The sequence below is a fragment of the Punica granatum genome, chromosome 4 (genome assembly GCF_007655135.1).
Source record: "Punica granatum isolate Tunisia-2019 chromosome 4, ASM765513v2, whole genome shotgun sequence".
In the NCBI taxonomy this organism is placed as follows: domain Eukaryota; kingdom Viridiplantae; phylum Streptophyta; class Magnoliopsida; order Myrtales; family Lythraceae; genus Punica; species Punica granatum.
Window position 1 is genome coordinate 6,216,321 of NC_045130.1, and position 27,413 is coordinate 6,243,733.

General features: G+C 38.6%; 3 protein-coding genes across 3 annotated transcripts; 2 read left to right on the forward strand and 1 right to left on the reverse strand.

Annotated features, from left to right (window-relative positions):
- Positions 1-11,624: 11,624 nt before the first annotated feature.
- Positions 11,625-13,497, forward strand: LOC116202518 (plasmodesmata-located protein 7-like). The gene is made up of 3 exons (XM_031534094.1): positions 11,625-12,563; positions 12,638-12,769; positions 13,108-13,497. The coding sequence occupies exons 1-3, from the start codon at positions 11,810-11,812 to the stop codon at positions 13,113-13,115; spliced, it is 894 nt and encodes a 297-aa protein (XP_031389954.1). The 5' UTR covers positions 11,625-11,809; the 3' UTR covers positions 13,116-13,497.
- Positions 13,498-21,386: 7,889 nt separating this feature from the next.
- On the forward strand, positions 21,387-23,922 carry LOC116204485 (probable inactive receptor kinase At3g02880). The gene is made up of 2 exons (XM_031536600.1): positions 21,387-22,874; positions 23,066-23,922. The coding sequence occupies exons 1-2, from the start codon at positions 21,644-21,646 to the stop codon at positions 23,740-23,742; spliced, it is 1,908 nt and encodes a 635-aa protein (XP_031392460.1). The 5' UTR covers positions 21,387-21,643; the 3' UTR covers positions 23,743-23,922.
- Positions 23,923-24,043: 121 nt separating this feature from the next.
- LOC116204486 (ADP-ribosylation factor-like protein 8c) lies at positions 24,044-26,111 on the reverse strand. Its single transcript, XM_031536601.1, has 6 exons — positions 25,663-26,111; positions 25,054-25,135; positions 24,934-24,966; positions 24,722-24,843; positions 24,467-24,628; positions 24,044-24,370 (listed from the first exon to the last, which is right to left on the reverse strand). Exons 1-6 carry the CDS (start codon positions 25,698-25,700, stop codon positions 24,253-24,255), a joined length of 555 nt encoding a protein of 184 aa, XP_031392461.1. The 5' UTR covers positions 25,701-26,111; the 3' UTR covers positions 24,044-24,252.
- Between the last annotated feature and the right edge of the window lie 1,302 nt (positions 26,112-27,413).

Sequence of the window (27,413 nt, forward strand, 5' to 3'; positions counted from 1 at the left end):
AAGAAAATCTTGGTCCGAGCAATTCCTCGATGACTGAGGTCGTGGGCATGATGGTTTTCGGTCCGGGATACCCAAGTATAATACCAATCCCTTAAAACTACTGAGGGAAGTAACATCTAGGAATACATTTAGTTTCATTGGATCAAGGAGCTCAACTTGTCCAATCAATGATTTTTCGTTTACCCTTTAATTGGTCATGGTTGAAAGTATAAGAATAGAATCCGTCACGTTAACCGTGATCCTAGGTGTTAATGAATAATGATGATTCATCAGTAATCTTCCATCATTAAACTCACTTTTTTGCTAAGAAGCGGACCCGTTGTTGTATGGCATGATTACATTTTCTAATTCACAATTAGAAAAGAGTGGAGACCTTTCCAACTTGTGCATGGAAGACAAATGTCTTGTTTCATTAAATATTAAGAAAAAATTGAATCTTATACTTCTTACCTTAGAATATAATCGTATCTTATTACTTATTACCTTATTTATAAGATTTTTATAAGATGTGGTTGAAAAGTCAATAAGTTTTTTATTTAAATATGATGTAATTAATTTAAAATAAAAGAGATGAATTAAAGGATAATATTGTTCACTTACTATTTTTCTTTTCTTTTCTTTTTCGATTATAAGAGAGATTTATAAATCTAATACACATTTTTTTTTTATTTCTATGTATCAACCTCTCATTGATTTACACTCCTCTCAACTTCCCAACCCCCCATTATATCACATCTTTTTTTTTATGGGCAAAATCTACCTCCAATTCTTACTTTTTATTTTTCTTACACTTTATTTTTTTTCTTCCTCTTCCAAATTAATTCATAGATGAGCCTATGACACGAGTTAGGCCGTAATATACATAAGTAAGTTTCTAGCATTATCTTATACAAAATATTCATGGATTTTTCAACTAATTCATCATACATAGTGATCATCCATTTGAACTTCCTCCTTTATATTTTCTATAAATAAAAAAAACACAAAAATGATGCAAACCACAAATAAAGCAAGTATATTTTTTTCTTTCTTTCTTTATTTTTTTAAATGAACGGGGGGCCGAAATCCAAAGTAAATCGACCTCTGCAGTGCTTTGCATTAGAGCTCAATGAACCCATATAATAGCCTAACAGTTTTACCTTCTCAATTTTCGATTTGGTAGTTGACAATTTTTTTTTTAATATCCCCTCTACTATTTATTCTTGACCTTTTCTTTTATTGGTAGATTCTTCATTAGGATATATGGGTGAAGAACAAGAGCCAATGCTCACAATTTCTTTGGTGGGCCAGGGGGCACCTAGGATTCGAAGTATCTAGCAAGCCAATAGGAGACCTACGACATCGATCGACCTTACATTCATAAATAGGTTTTGCTAATCTCTTTGCTGCGAGAGTTTAGGAAGATTCATGACACTGAAAAACTAATCAAGAAGCATAATCAGTTTTGAACCCAACTCTTATGATACTATCATGAAAAGGGCATCTTGGAAGAAACAAATGATTCATGCTCTAATAGACCTGTCGAAATCCTTGTTCCTTTACAATATGAGATTTCGTATCTCATTCGGATCAATCCCTAATATATACGGATTGCACATCATATCTAACTTAGTAACGGTATATCTTTAAAATTTGTGCTTTTTAAGCAATAATAGTAAGTTAGTAACCAATATGGTTTAATTGAAGTGATGAGGCACTTCTTCTCTTAAAGCAGTGTCTTAAATTTGAATATTGTGAATGTAAAAAATGTACAATTGAAATAGTTTTATCACTTAATGGATCAGGCCATGCTCGAACCTAAATTGACCAAGAGCATATTGAACTTCTAGATTCTAGATCAAATATGGTGCACGCTTTTAAAAAAAAAAACTATAGAGCACAAAGTTTCAAAGAATCATGAGATGGTGATCTTCCAAGTTCCACGTGCGCTTGTCTCACACAATTTGGGACAAAATCAATGGCATCAACTCAGCCAGGACGAACTCCAAAGCATCCCGACTGTGAAAGTGGAAATTTTACACCAACGACACAACTCGCATCTTAAGGATGTCAAATAGCTGCCAAAAAGGGACTTAGCCTAATTGTTACGGAGAAATTCATATATCCATCCGATTTTGTATTCGAAATTCCTTGAAAATATCATAGCGCTTTTGACGTGATTACCCTTTCCGTACTCTGTCAAGAGTTCACGAAACTTCGGAAAATAGTTGAGCGAAGCTCGAACACTTCAGGTAAAATATATATATACATATATATAGGATTTGTTTCTCATAATGGAATAATATGTTAAATTTGTAAAAGAGAAGAAAAATTGCGATTGATGCGGAACATAACAGGTTTTTTAGGGTAGACGGCCGGTCGGATAAGGAGAGTCGCCAGGAACCGCCAGATCTCGGCTTGATCGAAAAAGTCCACGCTTCTGCAGTAAGACGGGCCCCACCGTCGCATCGGACCGCACAAACGATAAGAGAATTGAAAAAAGTTTTGTTTCGAATAAATTTTTTTTTTCTTTTCCTTTTTGTACTAAAACTTTTTCTCCTTTTCTTATTTCTGCTATTATTTATTTATTTATTCTCCCCGTGAAGCTATTGCGTAATGTAAGCGGTCAGCAGCACGCGCATACCACCCACCAAATGTTTAATGAATAAACAAGATTCCGTCACAGGAAAATTAATTTTTTTTTTAAAAAAAAGAGTGAATGAGGTGCGCACTTCACACTATTTCATTCAATTTTTTCTTCAAATTCAATAATATAATCATTATTTTTTATCTTTTTTCTTTTATTTAATAATAAATTCTCACGTATATTTTTTTTTCTAACAATTAGTATAATTAACTTTTTAATAATAAATTTGACATATATTTGACATCCATATAAATATATATTTTTTAATCTTTATTTTATTCCAACATAATCATTTCTTTAGTGTCATTCACTCATTCACTATTACTTATTTTGTCCACACGTGATAGAATAGATTATAATTAAAATCATATTTCAAAACCGAACGCAGTCATATTTCTATGGAGAAATATTTTCATTTTTGTCATCTTTTAAAAATTGATATATTATTTTTATCGCCATTAAGCCCCTCTTTAACGGCGAATAGACTGAATCGATGGACAAAACCAATCTTTAGGGATGAATTTGATGACTCCTAAATTTTAGGATAAAATTGACGCTTAAGCCAAATTTTAGAGACGAAAATAATAATTTACTCAAGAAAAAAAGAGCTGATTCACCGTATGATATAAATTTGTAAATAAAAAAAATACTAAACGAAATCCAATAAGAGTGATATCTCTACATAATTGGTCTTTTTCTTCTTCTTCTTCTTCTTTTTCCTGAATAATTGGTCTTTTTCTTCGGTAGGCCATAATTGGTTTATTTTGCTTTCGAAAGATCATAATGTTATATTTGGCATTTCAATTTAAGGAGGCGGTACTTATTTTTCGATAAGACCCGATATTTAGTAATATTCATCACTTTCGAGGCGGCGGCTGTGCCCTACTTCAATGACTTCGGGTCCTGTTACCTCCTCCTCCCTTCAGTTCCCCTCGGCTATCTATTTTTCACATTTGTCCACATTTCCCTTTTAATAATTCTTCTAATTAAATGTAATGAGAAAAATAAATCAACTCCCAGTAGTTGGGATTCTTGGGAAAAAGGGGTTCGATATTGATATTAATTCCTGGCTTGATTTGCACCATAGCCGTGGTTTATTATCAACTTTGAGGATACTTGTTTCGATCCTCTACGATTGGATGTCATGTAGTGCTTTAGGATTTTGTTACGTATGAGTTTCGTGTTCATATATTGATTTCATGTGTTCAGCATATACCTGAAAAATCAGATTATGAGTTTTCTTTTCATAATTTGGTCATTATTTAATTTATGAATCCGGCTATGACTAGTTGCACATGCAAATTGAAGTACGATACAAGTTATTGGATACGGTATGTCAGATGAATCTTCAAAGCCATCAATTATCGTCTTATAAGATGAACCACATGTAAGGTGGAGCTAAGCGTCACGCAAGAAAATTTGCCTTTATATCCAGCAAAAAAAGAAAATTTGCCTTCATACTATCCCTTCCCTTCATCTAATTTTCTTTAAATGAAAAAATCAGACGAGTTTAATCAGTGTGTGTTTGCAAGAGATGAAAATAGAGGAAAAAAAGGAGGAACATGGGATATTTTTTTTTTTAAGACGTAACACCGATGTCATCAATTTATTAATTGATGTTCGTTCAGGTCAAATATTATAATGATCTTTTAGTTAATAAATATATTGAAATTCTAACCGCAACATGTTTTTAATGAATTCTGAATCCCTACGTACATTAAAAGGAGGAATTTAGAAAGCTTAACTTGCAATGTGTCTTCTCCCATCTACGTGCCGTATATTAAACAAACATAAGGAAATTAATTCAGATACATCCCTCGTGATGTTGATGGAAGCTGGCCATATGGATTCACCCATAATGCTGGTACGTCTATTGCTGTTATAGCGGAGCTTTGGGGAATCAAGGTCGGGCTTGAATTGGCCTAGTCGCTTGGTACGGAATTAGTTCATCGTCTAGTGATGGGGAATGGTGACTACTCTCCCCGTATTGTTCCACTGGTCTCATTGGTGCGAGTGCTCATTATGTACAAACATAATGGTTTCACTTTGGGGTCCAAAAAACAAAAAGAAGAAAAGAAACAAGAGGCCCCCCTGCATCACATTTTTGGTGATCCCTTGCGCATGAGCGGCATGACCTTGCACATCACTCAATCGCCACCACAATAGAGACTGCAGATTCTTTTTTCATCGCATAATCGACAAACGATTTCATCATTCGTAGTCACGTATTAACACTTCCTCTACTCGATTTACCATTTATTTGTTCGATCCATCATGCACAAGTCATGACATGGAAATCGCAATTCATTTTTCCCACTTTTTACCCAAACAACTCTTTCTTAGTCAATCTGAAAGAGAGTTCCTCAAGGACAGTGCTTGTGTTGGTATGTGGACAATAAGATTGATAACATCGATCACGCTTGATTCTACAGTCCTTATAGGAGTCACACGAATAAATGCTTTTATTATGACGAATGTAACAAATTGGAAAATTTTTATCTTCTCCATATTATCAATCAACCAATAAGTTCATTAAGAAAAAATGGTACAACGCAATGACATACGCCTTTGTAACCAAGAAATTTTAGATTTGATACTTGTTGGGAACCACCTATACCTAGGGGTGTGCAAAAAAACCCCGAAAACTAAACCGTTCCACAAAACCATTTTGTACCAAACCGAAAAAAACCGAATTAATCGGTCAGAGAATAATTCGATTAAGGAATTCGAAGGGGAAACTGGTTACCGTTTTTAAAATTAGAAATCACAGTTAACCATCCCATCCCAATATATATATTTATATCAATTTATATTATTATTAATGTTAAAATAATATAAAAGTCAGTTGAATCTTTGTGGTTGAGACCCTAAATCCATTTCGACGATTTCCATTTCACTTTTACATACCTATCTCTATATTTTCTATATATAAAATAATATTATATTATAATTAATCAATATGTCAAACAATATAATCTAAATCCCTAATAGGCTAATCCTCATATTTGTCTTTTAAATCGTTGATGAATGGATTGGAGTATATTAAATTCTTGATTTCAAATTTTTGTTAAATTTTTTTTGAATATTGGTACGGTCCAGTTAACCGAACCGAAGGTTATTTTTTGGGACGATTTTTTCATTTTGATACGGTTATGGTTATTGAAATTCATGAATTGAAAATTCAAGACGATTACAGTTTATGCCACAAACCATACCAAACCATCATGTGCCCACCTTATCTATGCCTTTTTATTAGTTATTAAGATTTATATTTCATTACACTACGCCATAGACCTCCTTATCTAACAAAAAAAAAAGTTAACGAAGGTGTTGTTTGATAAATTAAGTGCTTAAAAATTAAGCACTTAAGTAATTAAAAGAAGAAATGTATGAGAAGAATGAAGAAATGAAAAATAATGAGAATAGTTTTGTGAGAAATAAAAAGTACCAATAAATGAAGAATGATTTATTTTATTAAGTCAAAATTTTCTACTTATTTCATTAAGTGATTTTTGACTTAATGATTAAATAGTTTAAATCATTATCTCTCATCTTTCTCTCTTTCTTATAATTATTTTCTCTTATAACTTAAGAAGTTATTTAATTAAGTTGAAACAAACACACTCTAAGTTATTGTCACTCATGTTTTGGGCTAGCTAGCCTATGATCCCTTGTACCCGGTCTTCTTCTGATTAAAGTGTTAATACTTTTTTAAGTGCTGACACTTGATTAAGGTTGTTGTAACCACGACCACAAGTTTAATCAATCTATTTAAGCCATTTTGATTAATTGATTAATTGATAGGCTTAAAGCGTTGAATAACCAAACTTAATAAATAATTATTAATATCAACAATAATTAATGAGATTGGCTCTGCTTCAAGCTAAGCAACAAGTTCTTGAATTTGTGATTTTCAATGCCACAAAAGGTCGGGGCAAAGGGTTAATCCGACGATAAAATATCCTCGAGAGGGCAAAAACAGTCCGATGACGTAATGTACATATATTGTTTGAACAATATGCTTGATTTTTCTTTTTCTTTTTTCTGTTTTTTCTAATTTCCGATTATAAAGAAATCTTGTAAGACTAAATAGAGAAATAAGAATATAAATCTCGTTCGCAAAGATCAAATTCAAAATCTCTTAATTTTATGTAAGCGTGTTTGTTATTGTTCCAAAACTCCCTTCTCTCTGATTCATTACAGTTATAGATATCCCGACATGAAATCAATTAATTAATTAGGTATATAATATTAATTGCAAAGTCAAATTTGCTGCGTCCAGTCCTGGCTTCAAAATGGCTGTACCCTCCCGTTTCAACCTATAATTAATTCTTTACCTAATGGAGGTTTTAGTTTATTTTCTTTCCTTCTACGTAATTGACTCATTCAAGATTTCACAGCTCTCTTCTATTAACCATAAGACCATAGACAGAGACCATGTGGTTTGCTGATATAATTTTACGTGTCCTGAACTCCCCGAGCGCTCAACCAGAATAGCCGTGGGGAGCCCCTCAAATGAGGATATGATTAGGTTCTGTACATGGCATGGTTCGCAAGCCACAAGAGTCTCTAATCTTGGTCAGTACACGTACAAAAATAGATCGTAATTCATGTGGCCAAGATTTGACTGAAACCCACTAGTCCCGTCTTCGGTTCGGGGTGGCCATTGCCATCGAGCTGTCCTTTCCCTGACAAACGACCGACTGGAATTCGTTCTCTTTGATGAGAGAATCTGATATTGTGATAATGAGTCAGTGTGCATTTGCCGGCTGTTTTTATGTGCAAACACCATCAGCATTGGAAAACGACGTTGCTGGTGATAGATAATCCGCAAGAACTAGGATTGGGCCGTCACTGACACTTTATTTTGTTTCCCTTTGCTCTGAAAATATCCCCCAATCACCCAGTAATTTTATTTTTTTTTTCCTTTTTTAAACAACGAATTATGCTCAACTTACTGGATACGAAGATGAAATTAATCCCTACTCGTACACACACTTGTCTAAACTATAGACACGTCTAGTAGATTATGAAACCATGTGCTCCAGCTCGAAAGTCGCCCACTTATGCCAACTATACCCGACACTTCATAGTTTACTTAGTCAATCTTTGCAAAGGAATCGTAAAAATTATCTAGACCTCTGTCAAAAGAGCATAACACATATATCCAGAAGACCATGATCGCTTGTCTTCGTGGGCCCATCACCCCTCCTTAAGGCCCAATACAGAGTTCTGTAGTATGAGGCTCGGCCCACCATTTATTAACCATATTTATTCAGTGGGCTACGGCCCATGGCCTCGAGGAAGTAGTGCACCCATTGCTTCTCAAGACACATACCCGTCATGAGGATTCTCTGCCCCATGCCTGGTCTTTATAGACATTTATTATTATTATGTATATTTGATCGTAATTGTTAATTTACTTGGGATCCTCAATCGTGTTTTGTAGCCGTGAGCCGGCAAGGCTAGCTCTAGTGACAGATGATGTTCCCATGGGTATTGTTTTGCCGCGAGAGTAGAGAGATTTTTTACTAGACATAATCATCGTGTTTGACATAATTAGAAATTCTATATGAAATTTGGAAGAAGGGCCTGCATTACCATTCAAATTTGAATTCAACCGAGATAGATACAAATCTGCTACCGGGTCAGATTTCCGTACTCGTATTTAGGGAAGTCCCGAGATAAACAGGAAATTACTGGATATCTCAAATCTTAGGAGCAAGTTACGGATTAGGAAATATCCTATTTATATATCCCCATGCCATATGGGAACCGACATGGATCACTCTTTATAAGATCCACTCGCCTCTCACACTTTATGTTCATCCGACATTGTCGAATACACTCAAGTTTTCCCCCCATGGCGAAGAGATTGAAACTCGAGAAACCGGCCGAAGCGATGTCCCTGTCAGAGATTGATCGTTCCCGGAGTTACCTTCCCGTAATCCGTGGCGTGATGGACGAACTGATAAGTGGACTGAACCACTCGATACGCCTTTACAATCACCACCTCCGCATTGCGGACCCGCAGGCCCATCCCCTGGATGTTACGGTCAGCGGGGCTGTGTTTAGGGACGTCAAGGAGGTCGAGAGTACTTTCGAGGAGTGGAAGACACTCCTATCGTTGAAGCCTCGTCGTTCCTCTGCTGAGACTGATGAGCTAATCTTCACCGGGGAGAACGACGACAAGAGCAATGATGATTTCTCGGAGGTTGGCGGGAATGATCACGAGGAGGAAACTGCAGAACGTGGGGCGTCTCCCGAGACCGTGGATGGACCGGAATATTCGTCGTTCCTATTCCATTGATTTATCATGTCTAGGATCATTCATGGATTTGATTGTACTTGCCCGATTACTTGCAGTTTCAAAATTAGTAAAACAGGAAATTCTTTTTTCTGCTAACTCTACACTATATGTGTAATTGTATGTACAGCGGTAGCCTCATAGATTCGATTTACCACCCCGCGCCACTTACTGTATCGCAAACAGCTCGAATATAATGTTAGTCAATTGACAATTTACGTTCAAATTAAGTGCATGGATGCTCGTGTGATTCATCAGTGGGGCCTAAAATAATTATCAAATCATGGTGAATCAAATTGACCTACCATGTCCTTGCATATATGTGCATAACTATATACAATGTTCTCTGATCACCATGCACCCTGGATGAGATGATTAAAAGTGGGGTCTGCCGTACCTTTACGGAGGCAATCCGATCCGGGGAGGTGTTCATAGTTAGTTCGCATCTCTACGTCCAATTTGTGCGAGACCGAGAAGTAACATATAGTGAGTGATTAGACATGTCTCGCATAAAGTAGGCAATCACGCACCGAACATACGAGAGTTCGGACGACCGCTTATATGTCAGAGGAAGGGCCATGGCCGCAGCAAAAGGAGAGTGTATTGAAGCTGTTATAGTTGTGAGGGGGAATTCTTGCGAACATTAATTTATGATTGGGATTAGTTGAGCACAATGACAGTGACAACTATGGGGATGGGATGGGCGGCGGTGTGTTGAGAGAGGAAAAGAAGACAAATCGCCACTAAACCAAAACGACAGTGTTGAAGGTGACCCTCTTTGTCTTCCATCTCCATCCTCCATTCATTCATCATCATCTCTTTGCTCCGCTCCTTACAATCCAATTGGCGGTGCTTTCCACACACAGCGACACAGAAGAATGAGACCAATCAGAAATATGTTATGTGTGTGCGAGCAATAATTCGATGGATATAATAAAAATTCATCATTTACCCCGTTAGTCTACCCAAAAAAAATAATAATTCATCATTTTTAAAACTGACTACGGATAGTATGAGTGCCTACTTAGTTTTCTTACAGTTTCGATTTCATGGGGGTAAAGAAAAAGGCTGCTCTTTTTTTTTTTTTTTGATAAGTTCGAAAAGGGCTGCTAAATCGAGAATATGAAGGTCTATATGATGACTGAAAAACCTCAGGATATCACAACTGGTGCAAATAAACCAATCATGCCATGCATGAGATTGCTCCTTATACGGCTTTTACTTGTCACGACCTCCCTATAAGATTCAAACTTGGGATTTCAATTCGCAATCAGCGCCTCAAAGCTCCTTTGCTCTTAAGCATGTTCTAGCTCATGGAAATAATCCCTCACACAACATAATTAACCACGGCCTATTTGTGAAGGGGAAGAGAGACCAGAAATATCGCTTCATGGTGGTTAGTCAAAATCACCATATTATTGTGACTGTTCAAGGAAATACACAAAAATACTTTGCTTACAATTTATAACCTAAGTGAAACGACAACAATGAGGAAAAAGAGTAGTAATAAAATAAGTAATTTGGGTTAGTTCAAACAGTTCGGCGCTTGTTCCGTTTAAGTAAGGTCTCAGGTTCAAGTTGTAGAAAATTCACGATGGAAGAGCTTTACCCCTTAGTGGGCCGACCCAGCTTGACTGGATTAGTCGGGACTTAATTAATCTTTTGGATGTCTGGATTCACATCGTAAAAAGAGTAATAATAAAATATCTAATCAAATATTGTAAAATGCAAAGTATCTACAAAGCCATCAATTCTTTTTCCTTATTACGATGGAGGTTCATGAACATAATATAATGAAATAGAAATTTTAATAACTAATACACAAAACACAAGTTGTCCCACCATGAGCATCTAACATGGAGTCTCTTAGTTATTGGATGAGAGTGTGCGTCACTACCGTACACTCTCTTTGACGTGGAATCCTATTTTCAAATATTTGACACCGTGAATTATTGCACACTATCTCTATTATGATGCAAAATATATTACCAAGTTGAAGACATTAGTTATAAACTTTTAGAAACTTAAGAAAATAAAACTTTTTGAGCAAATTATAAAGACTCATCTATCCCAACAAAGCAAATATAAAAATGATCTTTTTTTTTTTGTTTTTGCACTACCTCATTTGGGCCTAACTAATTCAAATCGAACCGAATTATTCAGTAAGAGATAAGACTCTCTTAATTATGAATTTTATTTATATACATTTCTCGAAGCAAAAATTTTATTTAAAAGAAAAAGATATCGAATAATATGGATCAACGCACTTAGCTAAAAATGATTCTGAATATGCTTTTCACCTATTAATAGAAAAGTAAACAACCGCTTCCTTTTATCAACAAATCTCAACCTCACAGTTGCACACCTATCGAGAAAGAGGAGAAACCTTTAGTTGCATCGGAAAGGCCTACATAGTGTTACTGATCGTGAAGGAGTGCTCTATGCTATATCTTACACCATTTTTGTCAGGGATTACCACAGATACAAAAACCCGTATTTTGCCAGTACATATACGCGATCCATCTAGCATGGCACGCACTCAACCCATTCTATAATAATGTACTTAATGCTTATCTGTATAGTCTAAGCTCGCGAACAACCTGAGCTATGCTGCATTCACGAACGTTGCACCGATTAAGTTATATGCTCATATAGCACCTGAAAGTTCTCTCGGGTTTAAGACGGGGAAGACAACTTTTCGTTGGTTGGTGGACCCTTTTTCAGTCTCTTATATGTGCAATCTAAGCCACCCTTAAGTTATTGTGTGGTAGCTATTTTGCCTTCACATCCTCTGCCTCTCTCTCCCTCTCTCACCCGCATAGAAGAAATATTGTCTTCTGTCAAGAGAGTAAGAAGGAAGAAACAATCTTAATCACATGGCAATTAGAAAGTCATGTGGTAGTAGCCCTCTTCCCAATCCTCTCCTCCTCACACTCTTCTCTCACACATTCCTCTTCTTCCCAGTTTGGTCTTATTCCGGTAACCTCGACGCATTCGTCTATGGTGGCTGCTCCCACCAGAAGCACACCCCGGGCTCGCCCTACCAGTCGAACCTCAACTCCCTCCTCACCTCCCTTGTCAACTCTGCCACTTTCTCCGCCTACAATAACTTCACCGTGGCGGGAGCTAGCCCACCCGACGTCGTCTATGGCCTCTACCAGTGCAGGGGAGACCTCTCCATGCCAGATTGCGCCACGTGCGTGGCCCGCGCAGTGACCCAGATGGGTACCCTCTGCTCGGGCACGTGCGGCGGGGCCATCCAGCTAGAGGGATGCTACGTGAAGTACGATAACGCCACCTTCCTTGGAGTGGAGGACAAGACCGTGGTGCTCAAGAAGTGCGGGCCCTCCGTGGGGTATGAGCCTGGGCCCATGGGCAGGAGGGACGCTGTGCTGGCGAGCCTTGGCGGTGACCCTGGGCTATACCGGGTGGGAGGTTCAGGAGAGGTCGAGGGGGTCGCACAGTGCTTGGGGGACCTCAGTATGGGTGAGTGCCAAGACTGCATATCGGAGGCCGTCGGACTGCTGAAGAGCGACTGCGGGACGGCGGTCTATGGGGACATGTACTTGACTAAGTGCTACGCTAAGTACTCCACCGGCGGAGGCAGTGCGGACTATCAACCCCATAATGGTAAGCGACATTGAATAAGAAATCTACCGCGCCACGAGAGATCACCAAATCGGTTTTTCTCCTTCTCATTGTAGGTAAATCGAACGACGAGGAAGATGACGATGGTGAGAAGACATTTGCAATTATGATTGGATTATTAGCCGGAGTTGCTCTCCTCGTTATATTCCTCACTTTCCTTCGAAAGGCTTTCAAGAGAGACGACGATGGTAATTACTTCATTAATTAACTGATTATCATTTAACATTCTCTTAGAACGATGAATATATATTGGTGGATATATGAATCGTCCATATATATTTCATCACGTAAAACACTTGCAAATAAGGATGAGCCTGGGTGGATTTGTACGAACGCCAGTTTTATCGATAATTTTATCAATTCACCGAGGCATGTCGTAGTGATTCTGACTACATCCAACATGTGATGTCGAGTTCAATTTCAAATTTCTTGTATGTTCCTGTTATTGTTAATTAATTTCATTCTGACTAATCAATTAATTTTTTTAAATCCTAATTTTTTATGGCTTTAATTTCTTCTCATGCAGGTAAGTGATGCCATTGCAACTTAATGAGCTCTCAGTCCTGGGATGAACTTTTGGAGTCAAATGCTTTACTATTGACTCCTTTTTTCCCCCTTTATTTCTTTTTCTTTTGTTTTTTCTCCCACCCTTTTTCCTTCACTCATAATAATGTCAACTTTTTTTTTCCCTCACTATTATGTGTTATTTTATCTCCAAAGAGAAGAGGGAGAACTGTATAAAAAGTAGTGAGGTGAAGGAAAAGGTTGGAACGATGTATTATGGGATAGTAAAGTGAACCTACTGAATTGAACAATTTGAAAAGAGAGGGAAGGATAGAAAAGGAAAATGTTATATGTCTATCGTAGAAGTCTCACTTGGACAATTGATAGGTTGTTAAACCTAAACTTCATGTAAGCTTGTGATTTCTTTCTCAATTTTTCCGTGTAGGACAACGTATTTCAACACCCGTTATCACGTGACAACGTATGGTTCACATGCCATTTAAACACTCACCCTTAATAACTTACCACGAGCTGAGCATTCTCTTCCATGCTCGGGCGAGGGGGGACAAACATCAATCTAGTCTCAAGCTCACACTCGGGCCTAAACTAGATGTGCACCTTTAGTTGCCTCGAAATTAGACCGGGTCACTCTCGAGCTTGACTAACACGAGGCTTACTCTTGGTTACCTCAAAATCGAATCTGGCATAGTGTAAGCTCATACGTGCGCACGAAAGCGTGACCTGTTCTGATACCATATAAAGATTCTACTTGGGTCTACACGGACTTAAACCGATCTACAACCCAAAAACTGAAGCTGAAAGGTTTCTGGATTCAAGTCTCATATAAGTTTATAATTTCTTTCTTAATTTTTTCGCGCGGCACAAAATATTTTACTATCTATATTTGCCCTCCACTTAACAAAGTTGTGATGTCTTTATATGAATAATTGTCTCATTCTTTTTGTAAAGATGCAAAGTTTTCGTACGCATGATATGGCTTTTGGGTAAATTAAACTCACTTCTAGATGACAACTCTTTGTTTCGTTCATCAACATTATTGTGTTTCTATTCCCATCGTCCATGAGTTTTGAATCATAAATAGCACAATCGATGAGGAAGATTTTGCTTGATCGGAAACTGCCGAACCCTTTTGGTCGAAGATTTCGATCGGCCAAATTAATAAGCAATGGGAAGTTCCAAACTTATTTTCCCAAAGCTTAGAATCTGTCAAAATGAACACAACTTAAGATCGAAATTCTATGAAGCATAGAAAAAGTAAATAGATGATTTCGATGCCAATGTACTTATATTTCTTTTTTCTCATCAGATCATGGAGTATTCTTATCCTATTAGTTGAGCTTTAACCTTTACTTGAGTATCGTTATATCCACTCATCCTTGCAACGGGACTAGCTAGAATTTTTAATAAGTTTTAGACATTTGCATACTATTTTATAATGAAATTTGCTAAGTGTATCGCACTACATCATTTCATATTTACTATTTTCTATATTATTATTTCACCTTCTGTGTTTGAATTTCGAAATCGAACATCGTATGGACTATGGACCCTAATGCTCAACATTCATCAATGACATCCACCCCACCCGAAAAGAAAGACTGCTTATATTAATTTGGAGGGCAAAAGTGATCTGCTTTTTGGTATCTTATCTCATGCCCTTTTGAGCTTCGGTCATGGTTTTACTTTATTCTTGTCTAAAAAAGGCGAAATCAATATTGCTTAATTGTTCTTGACTATTGAGAGTATCAAATCGGATCTCGATGAAAATCAGGTAACTTTTCCAGTTTATTTTTCGACTTATTATACATACAATAATTATTATAGGAATATATGAGAGGTCACGTGCTACCATGTCTTTGTGCTCCTCTCTGTCTCTTTGAGAGGTGGAGTGATCCTTTTGAGGCATCAATCAAAAAAATAAAATAAAATGAAAGCATTATATTGGATGAGCTAGTCCACCAATAATTGCACTTAGCATTACATATGACTAGGGCGATGTTGTAAAAAAGTAAAATTAACTCTCCAAAGTCACAAAATAATGATTTGATCAATCAAACGTATATTAATTAGTGCGATCATAAGCATATCTATCTGTACTTTGGCATAATCATATTCTCCGATGAGAAGCGATGTTTGATGGGCCTAATTTTAGGGCTGGGTGGACCCAACAACTGAACTTGGGCCACAATTAGGCCCAAGCAACGAGAAATCATCCTTTCATACAATATCTCAATTGAATTATGGATTTGAATTTGTGATGATGGCGCAGATCCTTCTATACAACTTTAAAAAAAAAAAAGAACAAGTATATAAATTCCGTAGTACAAGCTGATAAAGTGCACTGCCAACGGCTTGATTTTACATGCATTGTGCACATGCGAAATTCACTAAATGTATTGGTCGATGGGGTAGTTGAAGGCGGACTGGAAATTATTTTCGATCAATTAATTATAAAACTTATAATATTCATGAAGCCATAAAAAAATTGTATTGTTGTTGCTATTCTTTTGGGAGCCCGACAACCTACAAATCAGAAGTGATAGAACGTGAAGGAAGTGGTCGGCGGGGTCTTGTCTATGACCACGCATTTATCTACTTGTTCTTTCTTTCATTCTTTATTCATTTTCTCTTGAGTTTGATAATTAATTATTTGGTTGTTCGGATGTGATTAAACGTAAAGCAGCCGTCCTTAAACAAGGTGGACACGATGATAGAAAAGTAGGTCTAGTTAGGCTGGTTACTTGCAATGTACGAGTACATTCGTGACCAATGACCAAACACGACCGGCCGTTTCTACCATTGGATCTTCTTGACATCGATATTTAATTAAATAATAAGCAAATACTTATAGATATAGCTTTTGGGAGACGAATGCGTAAGATTACATATGGTAAAATGTAGGTATCACGCAATATCTACTTTCTAAATTAAATTCATTTCAATGGATTTTATAATTTCTAGCAAATAAGAAAAGGAAATCAGATGGTCAAACAGTTCGCACATCATCTTCATCGCTAAATGATGAAAAACATCTAATTTTGATTGTTTTCTCTTCTTGGTGCTTTTGAGGCTGCCGCAAAAGATCTAAAAAGAGAAAAAGAAAAAGAAAATATTAGTTGACCCAAAAAGAAAGAAAATAGTTCAGCCATTCATACATCCTTTTCTTTTACTTGTTGTCCTTTCATATTTTCCATAAGAAAAAAAGGGGACAGTAATGCTATTATTACTTAACCTAATATTATATTGTACGCTGAAAAAGATGGACCAAATTGAATCCTGTTGATCTCATTTGATGAGGAATTTTTAGGGGTTGAGAGTATTGCTCTCGTGTCTATTCGTGTTGATCTTATTCAAAACCTGCTCCGGCTATCACAAGGTCAGTTTTGTTTGCCAAGAGGCGAGGCTTGCTATATATAACGATATCGAGCACTAACCTTGGTTGCTCCTTTTGAAAAAGAGGAAATGCAAGTAAAAATGAAAACTTTCTGTAGAACGAGCTTTCTGTATACATAAAACGCAGTCCTGTTATATGAATATATTATGATATATTCACTATTGAAAATCGGCTCATAAATCATAACTAAATGAAATTATTGTTATTATATATGTGATGAAAATGGAGAGCTATATCACCGCATAAATTAATGATAGTGGATTAGTCTATGTAGGTGGCAAGGTCCACCTTAACTGTATAATTAAAGGAAGCCATTAATTGTGCAAAAGAAACCATTCCTGCTGTGGGACTAGACCAACTTAATATATTGGATTTTATTCAATAATGTAGTCCAATATATATATTAATTAGTTATGTATTATGGCTATGTTTAATATCAATCCGATTAAGTGATCTACTAAAGTTTAAAGCGATGGGCTTTAACGATATCTCGACAGAATTAGAAATTATAATAACCTCAGGCACTTAAACACGATGGGTTATGGTTCCCGAGTCATATGTTAAATAGACACTCTTCTACTGAGACCCTGTTACTTAGATTGAGATATAATTCACATCATGACGTATAGACTTGAAAGATCACATTACTCGTCTTTTGCTCACCTTTAGTTTCCGCAATTAATTCAAGTATGCTTCCGATTACTCAATTGATTCGACGTTATGGGCATGTGCGATCTTCATGTTTCAGGTAATTCAATTTCTAACATAATATGCCTAAATGGTCACTTCAGTTCCTCTGCATTGACGTCCTTTCATCTTAATATTCATGCTTATGGAGTTCTAACTATTTTTCCGTAGTTCGTTCATCGCCGAACTATTTTGTTTGCGACTGCTCCTTAATTTAGCAAATGAGAAATGAATGTTGTTATATGCTCATAATAATCGACCTAAAAAATCTTTATCAGCTATCGAAACTCTGAAATGAAGTTTTTGTTTGGAGGCATCACCCTCACTAACTCTCTCCAACAGATCAAACGAGCATTCATGGAACATTGTTCTAACCAGATCGATCTACCATAGTTCGAACCCAAGTTTGTCTGATCTGGGGACATTGTTCTACATTCAGTTTCGTAGTAATACTATCATAATCTTACCTATAAAAAACCTAAAAATCCTCTTAATTTCATATCCCACTTATAGTGGCATGAGTTATAATTATACAATATCCAAAGGATTATTCAATAGATATGAGTGAGATTTTGAATGGTTTCTTTCACACAATTAGGAGCATTTGAGTGGAATTTTGAATTAAGAGAATCTTTAAGGACACCATTTAAGAGAATTTAGCATTTTTGGATTGGAAATATACTCTCTGTTTTTTTTTTGCTGAGAAGGGAAATATATACTTCATTTAGTAAAATGTATGTTTATTTCTTCCAATCCAATATGCAAAGCTAGGAATGTCATACGCGGGAGAAATGAAAATCACCATATTATAATTTGAACTCTGAAAAAATTACAACTCATTTCATTTATTTCTATGAAGTTTTGACATGGCTTTTTTTTTTCTTTTCGTGTACGAAGTGGTTTAGGAACCTCATGAACAAACTAAAGAGTAGGAAAGAAGCGCATAGCTAATTTTAATGATAAAAATCAAACGAAAAACATTGTGATTTAAGCAGGACAACTTGGGACTACTATTGCGAAGAACTAATACTTCTTTCAAGTGTCCCTTCTCCAAAAGGCTACATATATCATATTCAAGAATGAGAATTTTGAACCGTGGGGCCCCCTGCCACGTCATAATATGGACGCTGAATTTTGAACCAGCAATAGCGTTTCGCGATAGAATATAATATGATCAACAAAAATAAAAAAAAAAGGAAAATAATAGAAGCTCCTTGGGAAAAGGACACTTCACACCGCGAAAACAGCAAATAAGTAACGGCCATATATTCACACATAACCTTTTCCTTTTTCTTTTCCTCTTTTTTATGGCAAGACGGCAATTTCTTTGTCCTTTTTCTTTCTCTGTGGTATTCTTTTTCCTTTTGTAATGCAGGGAAAAAAATAAAAAATAAAAAGAAAGAAAGAGAGAGAAAGGACAAATATTTAAATGGAAGGTATTAGGCACCAACCAATTGTACACTGTCCTTTCCAAAAGACAACCGCAGCCTGCAAATCTGTTTCAGATTTTTGAAATAGCTGTCACACACAAAAATGTGTACTTTAAAATTTTCTTTTAAAATTTATATATTAGAGATAATAGCTTCGTACATCCCAAACATTTCCGAAATTACTTTATCTATCGCATCCTAATCTTTTCCGAAATTCCTTGATCTACCACATCCATGACCGAGACGCTAACGTGGCCCACTTCAAGGGTAATCACGCCATGTCATCTCTTGAATAATCAATGAAACGATGACACATAATTCCCGTGGACCCACTCACTATTAAAAAAGACCCACATACTTTTTATATTTTTAAATTTGACCCCTGAGACTATCTTGAAGGGACTATCTTTAGAGAGTCCAGAGACTGGGGAGGCTGTGGCGCGGGGTATATGTTAGAGTTCTTGATGAAGGGAGTGTCAGTGAAGCGAAAGGGCTCGTCCTTGAGGGAAGGCCAGGGCAAGGAGAGAAGGGTCTCCGGGGTCAAATTTGAAAATATGAAAAGTATGTGGGTCTTTTTTTAATAGTGAGTGGGTCCAGGGGAATTATGTGTCATCGTTTCATTGGTTATTCGAGAGATGACATGGCGCTGCTACCCTTTAAGCGGGCCACGTCGGCGTCTCAGTCAAGTGTTTACGAAAATGTAATGGTGGGATACATATGATACGCATTAAAAACGTTAGGGTATTTCTAACACTTTTAAAACATGAGACATATCAAGGAATTTCGAAAAAAGTTAGAATGTATGGAGCTATTTCCTCCATATATTAAAAACCTATGTCAGTTGAGCGTTAATCGATAATTTAGAAAATGTTGTTGTCATAATCTCCTGGATAAAAAACTTGGTAAATTGGAGCTTATAAGGGATCTTTTATTATTCGGGAATGAATTTTCTCGGATTCTATATTCAAGTAAAAAGAGACATCTTCAATTAAAGATCTTGGAAAATATAGAACTAATATTGTGTTTTAAAGCCTATTTAAGCGAGAGAGAGAACCAATTTCAAAAGATGGCAATACATTTTCCAAAATATATTAGAGTGGAAGAGAATAGCAAAGCAAGTTGTTATAGTGATGTGTGGAGCGCTTCCAAAGAGATTAGTTTGGTGGAGTAGTAACCCAAACAATGACGTCTTAACTATTTAACATTGTCTAGTATCCAATAAAAATCTAGACGAACTTTAGGAGCTCGATATTTGTCATATGTGCCAACGGCTAAAAAAATTAGAAGAAGAATATGTAATGAAAATATAATAGGATACACATCTTTGAGAATTTCACATATAAAATTAAATTTACATTCAGTAAAATTTCATCGAATTTATAAGTGAATAGAGTCATCTTTGACTGAAAAGCTCAATCTGACGGGTGACAGTAATGATATTAAAAGTATTAAATACTCAAACTAAAATGCTAAAACATTTAAATTGAGAGTATTAATGTGTGTTATAGTGACTCGAGGCCATGCCAGAAATACCCTTAAATTATACCAGACGGAGCCAACTTTTTTTAATTGGACACTTCTTTAAGAAAACATTATTTAATTGGGGAGGAAGACCCCCATTAACGAAATGGAAGCATCGGAGTCAGCAACTAATTAATATTCTATTGACCCAAATCCGTCCCTTAACCCCACAATGTTTTGAATAACTTAATTAATCAAATCAGATTTTACTAGTATTTATTATCAGTCCCAGCTGGGAGAGGTCGGTGGTATCGAATCACCAAAATTCTTGAGAAAATCATACACATGAACATGTACTGTCGCGCGAACCGAATTACGTGAGACCGACCGACCGCTAAAATATTTGAAAACGATACAGATTTATTGGACGAGACGCGGATAAATTTCGTGTATGTCTTTGAGATAAGATGTAGACGCGGATGAATTTCGTGTATTTCCAAAAGGGTCGATTGGACCATTTCCTTCCATAGAGAGAGGGGCGTCGTCCGATTTGGAAAGTTCCTCCCCTCACTTATGTCTGAAGATTTCTTTCCACTCGGAGAGAGAGATTGCATAATGATGACAGTGTGCATTTACGTTTTGGGGGGACAAACAGAAACAATTGATGCATTGCATTTGTTTTTTCCGTGAACCAATCCTGTCCCTTGTCCTTCCCCGGTAGGAAAATGTCATCAATCCAGACGTTTATTGCAGAACTTATCAAGAAATTTCAAATCTTATGGATAAGAAATAACTTTCAATTTTTGCCCTATGTACGTCGCAATCGCTCAGTAAATTCATTTCCCCGTTCTCATGTGCCTCGCCATGTGAAGGCGTTGGAAGCATTCAATCAACGAATAAGAAATTCTTGATCTTCGTTTCTCTTCTCTCTTTTCGAATGATAAAGAATACTCGTAAATTTACAATACGAAAATAAGAAGAGAAATAAAAGGAATTTGAAAAATCACATTGACGAAAAACCGAACTGATAAATGATAACCCTCTTTATTTGATACGTGAAGCGCATGTGCCGTCTTACTATACTCAATTTCTCTAGCTTCCTCTTCAATTTGAATCAGTTTGTTGTCTGAAATGTACTCACACGGTGGTCATACCTCATGTCTGAAATTTCTTTCTGCCTCATAACTGAGTAAAAGAAATTCATTTTCACTAAATTAAATTAAATAAAGGCAATAAACGGAAGTTTCTTCGTCGGAAAAATTCAAAGAGAAAAGAGAAAAAGGAAATCGCCATTGATGGAATAATAATTCTTCAACATAAGCAAAGCTCTGTCTTTCTCTCTCTCTCTCTCTCTCTCTCTCTCTCTAACCCCAAGAACTAACAGCACAGTCCACCCTCCCCCACCCCCTTCAAAGCACTGTGCAAGAACTCAAAGAATCTCTCGGAAGTCGCCACCACCACCCACAAATCCCAAGACTTCCCAACCGCGCCGAAACCCATCCCATCAGTCAGCGAAGAACTCTGACTCCGAAGTTCCTCCGCCCCCACCACCGCCGCCGCCGCCAATGAAGCCGCTCCTGCTCGTGCTCTGCCTCAGCTTCTTCTACCTCCTCCCGCCGTCAAAACCCGATCTTGAATCCGACAGATCGGCCCTCTCGGCCCTCCGCTCGGCCGTCGGGGGACGGTCCCTACTTTGGAACCTCTCCGCGCCCCACTGCTCATGGACCGGCATCATCTGCGACAAGGACCAGATCGTCGAGCTCCGCTTCCCGGGAATGGGCCTCAGCGGGACCCTCCCGGCCGGCGTGCTGGGGAACCTCACCACGGTCCAGACGATCTCTCTCCGGTACAATGCCCTCTCTGGCTCGATCCCTCCCGACATCGCCGACATCTCCGCCCTCCGCAACCTCTACCTGCAAGGTAACGCGTTCAGCGGTGAAATGCCCTCCTTCCTCTTCTCCCTCCAGAACCTCGTCCGCCTCAACCTCGCCTCGAACAAGTTCTCCGGCCCTATCCCTTCGGGCTTCAGCAACCTCACCCGCCTCAAGACTCTGTATCTTGAGCAGAATCAGCTCAACGGGTCAATCCCCGATTTGAACCTGAAGCTCGACCAGTTCAACGTCTCGTATAACAACCTAACTGGGTCCGTCCCCTCGAGCCTATCGGGAATGCCGAGGAGCGCCTTTGAGGGGATGCCCCTCTGCGGGTCCCCTCTCAAGTCCTGCAACGGGACAGGTGGAAGCGGAAGGAAGCTATCGGGTGGGGCGATAACAGGGATCGTGATCGGATCCGTTCTCGGGCTCCTGTTCATCTTATTGATATTGTTCTTCCTCTGCCGTAAGAAGAGCGCCACGAAGGAGGCTAAAGATGCCGGAGGGGCCGGTGAGCAGACCGCGTTTGATATCCCTAGGGAGAAGGAGGTAGGGGCCTCGAGCGTCCGCTCGGTTTCGTCGAGAGGTGAAGGGAAGAGCGATAACAAGAGCCTCGTCTTCTTCGGGAAGCAGAAGGGGGCGTTCGATTTAGAGGATTTGCTGAGGGCTTCGGCGGAGGTGCTGGGGAAGGGGACGTTCGGGACGACCTACAAGGCAGCTCTAGAGATGGGAGGGATGGTCATCGCCGTGAAGAGGCTGAAGGAAGTGGTGGTCTCGGAGAAGGAGTTCCGGGAGAAGATGAAGGAGATCGGTGAAGTTGAGCATGAGAACTTGGTTCCATTAAGGGCTTATTACTTCAACAGGGACGAGAAGCTTCTTGTCTATGATTACATGCCCACTGGGAGCTTGTCTGCTCTTCTTCATGGTAAGAACGGGAACTATCCTTCTCTCCTCAGCAGCTTCTGTTTGTTTATCATCACGTGACACAGTCACGAAATCGATTCTGTTGTTATGTTGGAGGCGCAGATGTTTTCCGGTTGTCCGTAATGCTTACATTGATGCTCGTCAGATTGATATCTCCGCAATGTAGTCTAATTTTCTGGAATCTCATTGCAGGAAACACGGCCTTGGCTAGGACTCCACTCAACTGGGACACTCGATCCAGCATCGCCCTTGGGGCAGCCCGTGCAATTGCCCACCTCCATTCCCGAAGCCCGACAGCATCCCATGGGAACATCAAGTCCTCAAACGTACTCCTCACCAAGTCATACGAGCCCCGTGTCTCCGACTTTGGCCTTGCCCATATTGCAAGCCCGACCTCTACTCCCAGTCGGGTGAGCGGCTATCGTGCACCGGAGGTCACCGATACCCAGAAAGTGTCCCAGAAGGCCGATGTTTACAGCTTCGGGGTATTGCTGCTGGAGCTCCTCACAGGGAAGGCGCCCGCTAATTCCCACTTAAATGAGGAGGGAGTTGACCTCCCAAGGTGGGTCCAGTCTGTAGTCCGAGAGGAATGGACTGCCGAGGTTTTCGACCTTGAGCTTCTAAGGTACCAGGATGTTGAGGAGGATATGGTCCAGCTCTTGCAGCTCGCACTTGACTGCACCTCTCAGCACCCCGACAAGCGCCCTTCCATGGCCGCTGTGGCCACTAGGATAGAAGAAATCTGCCGATCAAGCTCTGCACAAGAGCCTGACCCACCGCGCCACGTGGATAATGCTGATGGGTCATCCCAGTCACAGCAGACCTTTTCGATTGACTCAGCTGCACCTTCATCTTCATTGAAGGAATGAAGAAATAGCCGCATTCTTGCATCATATTTTTTCAGGACGTTTTTAGGAGTGTGCGCTTTTTGATTGTTTGATTTTTTGATAGTGTCCTCTTTGCGATGATTTGAGAATGTGCCATTCTTCCTTTTAACCTTCAGTTCGTGTTTCATTCTTTGCAATGGAAGAGCTCCCAAGTGTTATTTATCACTGTATCTTTGCTCAAGATTCGGAAGATGCCTTATTTTCATGTGCCTGTTAAATTATCTTTCAAGATCTTTCACAATGTATTCCATGTCAGACTCCGAAGCAGCTTAGATCCATGACATGATCGAACCACCCAAAAATCGAATTGAATAAAGCAATTCCAAGGCCTCAACTGTTTCAAGTACTGTACAGACCAATTTATTTGGACCCAAACCAAAGATTAAGGAACAAATGCTATGGAAAAAGGCTTCCGCTAATTGGTGCCCATCAGCAGCTCACCCACTTGAAGCTCTTAAACTTGAGTAGGATAGGGTTCACCTTGTTCATCGATCATCTTGTGGTTCTCGAGTGCTTGATGAGCCAATCGATGACAACATCTATGTTGATGGAGTCCTTGCACGAGATCATGTAGCAGCAGACTTCTCGATCTTTGATCGATTCTAGACCTCTGCAAATACAAAAGCAGGGAATTTTCTGATTAATGTGGTCAGCAACCATGGGAGAAGCATCAAAGACCTTTTATACGAGTTTTTCATGCTCTTACAGTTGATCCACCAAGGATTGCTTTGAAAGAGCTTCAGACTTGTCAATCTTGTTGCCAAGCACAAGTAGAGGGATTCCGCTCAAGGATGGCTTGGTCAAAAGTTCGTGAAGTTCGCTTCGAGCAATAGGGACACTGTCTCTATCAGCAGCATCAACAACATATCTGCCTTTGCAACAGCCGGAAAAACAAGGAGACGTGAGAAAGCGGTTCGAACAAATGAACACAATAGAAAAATCCGACACCGAAAAATATTACAGGATCGCAGAGACACCGCGACAATAGCGCTCCCACATGGTCCGGAATCTTCGTTGCCCCCCAAGATCCCACAGCTTTATCGTGACATTTCCTTTCGTAACTTTTCTCATGTTGAACCCAACCTGCTCAAGATCGAACAGATAGTGCTCTAGGATAAATCTTTTTATGACATTAAAGAGTGCTTAAAAACTCTGGGGGACAAAGATACAGACCGTCGGGATCATGTCTTCACTATAGCCTCCAGTCTGTCAAGGATAAAAGCAGCAAATCAACGAGGTACCATCCAAAAAAAGAAACACAGGAAAGTAGCCAAAGACTTTTGCATTACTCACAGCTATGGCATTAACTAGAGAGGTCTTTCCAGCATTCTGAAGGCCGACGAGGGAAAGCTCCATTTCTTGTTTGAAGAATAAGCTGGAAAGAGAATCAACCATCAGTAGTCAACAAGAGTGCCATAAGTTAATAAGCTTACTTAATCGCTATCAGGATGGACAGAAACTACTGATGAGGGATAGAGATGGAAAGAGAAAACTAAAACTGAAAGAAGAAACAGGCACAGAACAACAAAACCCAAGTAAATACCATAACACGACCGGGAGATGCGATCGAGCAAAATGGAAGAAACTACTGAAACCCGAAAGCGAAACAGCTTGCCCACAGGCTAATCTAAGAACCTGAAAGATGTGTATGCAAATGCCTAATCCAAAAACCTAAACAGGGGTGACATCCGATAACTATGCCGGGCAGTTAATCCAAAGGGAACAGCGACTGCTGAAGTAGCTCAGGACATCCCAACATCATACAAATCCATATCACAGTCGGACAGGCGACGAATCACCGGAACCAAATCATGAGAGACGAGCAGAGCAAGAAATGGGGTACCCCAGATGAAAATCACTTGACCCGACACAGAACGAAGAAAAGGGATAGCTTCCTCTTACCTCCGGAGCCAGTTGAGAAGGGAATCCCACAGACCCATCTTCGCAAAATCGAGAATTGGGCCAAAAATCTGCGAGAGAGTTGATCGAATGAAGGAGGAAGGCACAAGAACAAGCCCTAATTGCTTTCTGTCGTTGAGTGAGGGGGAAGCACATGTGAGGTGACCAGACAAAGGAAACTTCGCCAACTCTGTGGCAAGAGCGTCCGCTTCCCGTTTGTCAGTTTTTCCAGGGGACACCCAGCTTCTCCTCTGTCTTGCTAAGTAAAGTTACAGCGAGTGCAATGCAATCGACCTTGCCTTGGAATCTTGGAAAACCTCGGAATTAGGAATCACTCTTGTCTCGGGGTTCCATTGGTTGACGACTGCAAGCTAGCGCTTAAGATGTCGAGTGCATCATTTCTTTTCTTTTCATTTTTTTTTTTGGGGGTTGAAGTTGTGTGTATCATCGACAAACTGACAACGGGGATGATGATTTCAGAAGCTGCTCGAAAGCTTATCAGGAGGAAGTGATAATACCGTAACAAATACAAATCCATATTTTTATTATAATTAGTGAATAATCACGTGCGTTACCTATGAAAAATACGTGCACATAAAGTATTAAAATTTTAAAAATTAAGTTAAAGTAAAATTACACTGAATTTGATTTAATCTTAAAGATTTGGGATCCGATACTTATCGGGACCTATTAAGCCTATAATTTATTTCTTATCCCTTATCTCCTATTAGAATTATGAGTATTCAATTATATATAAATATGTATACGTATATATATCCCTATGCCGGTAATCCTAATTGTTCTAAGAGAGGTAGACAGACCCTTCCTACTTCATCTACTTAATAGTGCGAAATCCTGCAGAAGAGCTTGCGACTTGCACCATTTGATCAAAAGAGCATATGATCACAAAAACACACGAAGTTGCGAATTTTGCTAGAGTAAGGCATAAGCCACAAATATGTCGAGATAATACGACAACTTCCTTAGTTCCTAATAATTTTTCAGCAGTAAAGAAAAGGTTCAAAATGCTGAACATGCCTGCCAAACGAAGCAAGAGTAGATGCAATGTCGGCGAGTAAAGTTGAAGTTGCAGGAACAACAAAAGGCTTCAAGGAGAATGCAACATCACATGTTGTCTCACTATTTTCTGCACCAGAACCAGCTGTTATGGGTAAATCAGGCTCTTAGCACCCTGAAAATTCAGAAAATATATAACATGAATCTATAATCAAATAAGAAAACAGAACCCAGTAAGGTCGGATCACATAATTTAAGAGAATTGCGCACGTGCATTCAGATAATGTTTTTCACATTTTCTTAAACCGCACCAAAAATAAGAAAAATCTACTGCAGACATTGCTTCGGTCAAAACCTGTGAATGTAAGACATGGAGATAAAAGAGAGGGCAACAAATTCTGAATCAAAGAGAAAATGTGCATATCCTTGTGGAATGAAAAAACCTCAGCATATTTTCGGTCCTGTAGCTTTGTGTGAGAGAAACCATTGACAAAGCAAGCTTACGATCTGCTTCCTGTGACATTAAGGTTCCAGGACAAAAATAAAAAGGGAGAAAAAGATAAAGAGATTTTTCAGATAATGCGTCAAACTTAAAGACTAAAAGCTGCATGATAAAAAAGGAAACTTGCATCCCTAACATATTCCAAAAGCACAATGAAATAACAATAGAATTACATAATCAGCTCTTTATATAAATTGACCCATTTACAAGGTGATGCCCTTTAGCATAGAGAAGG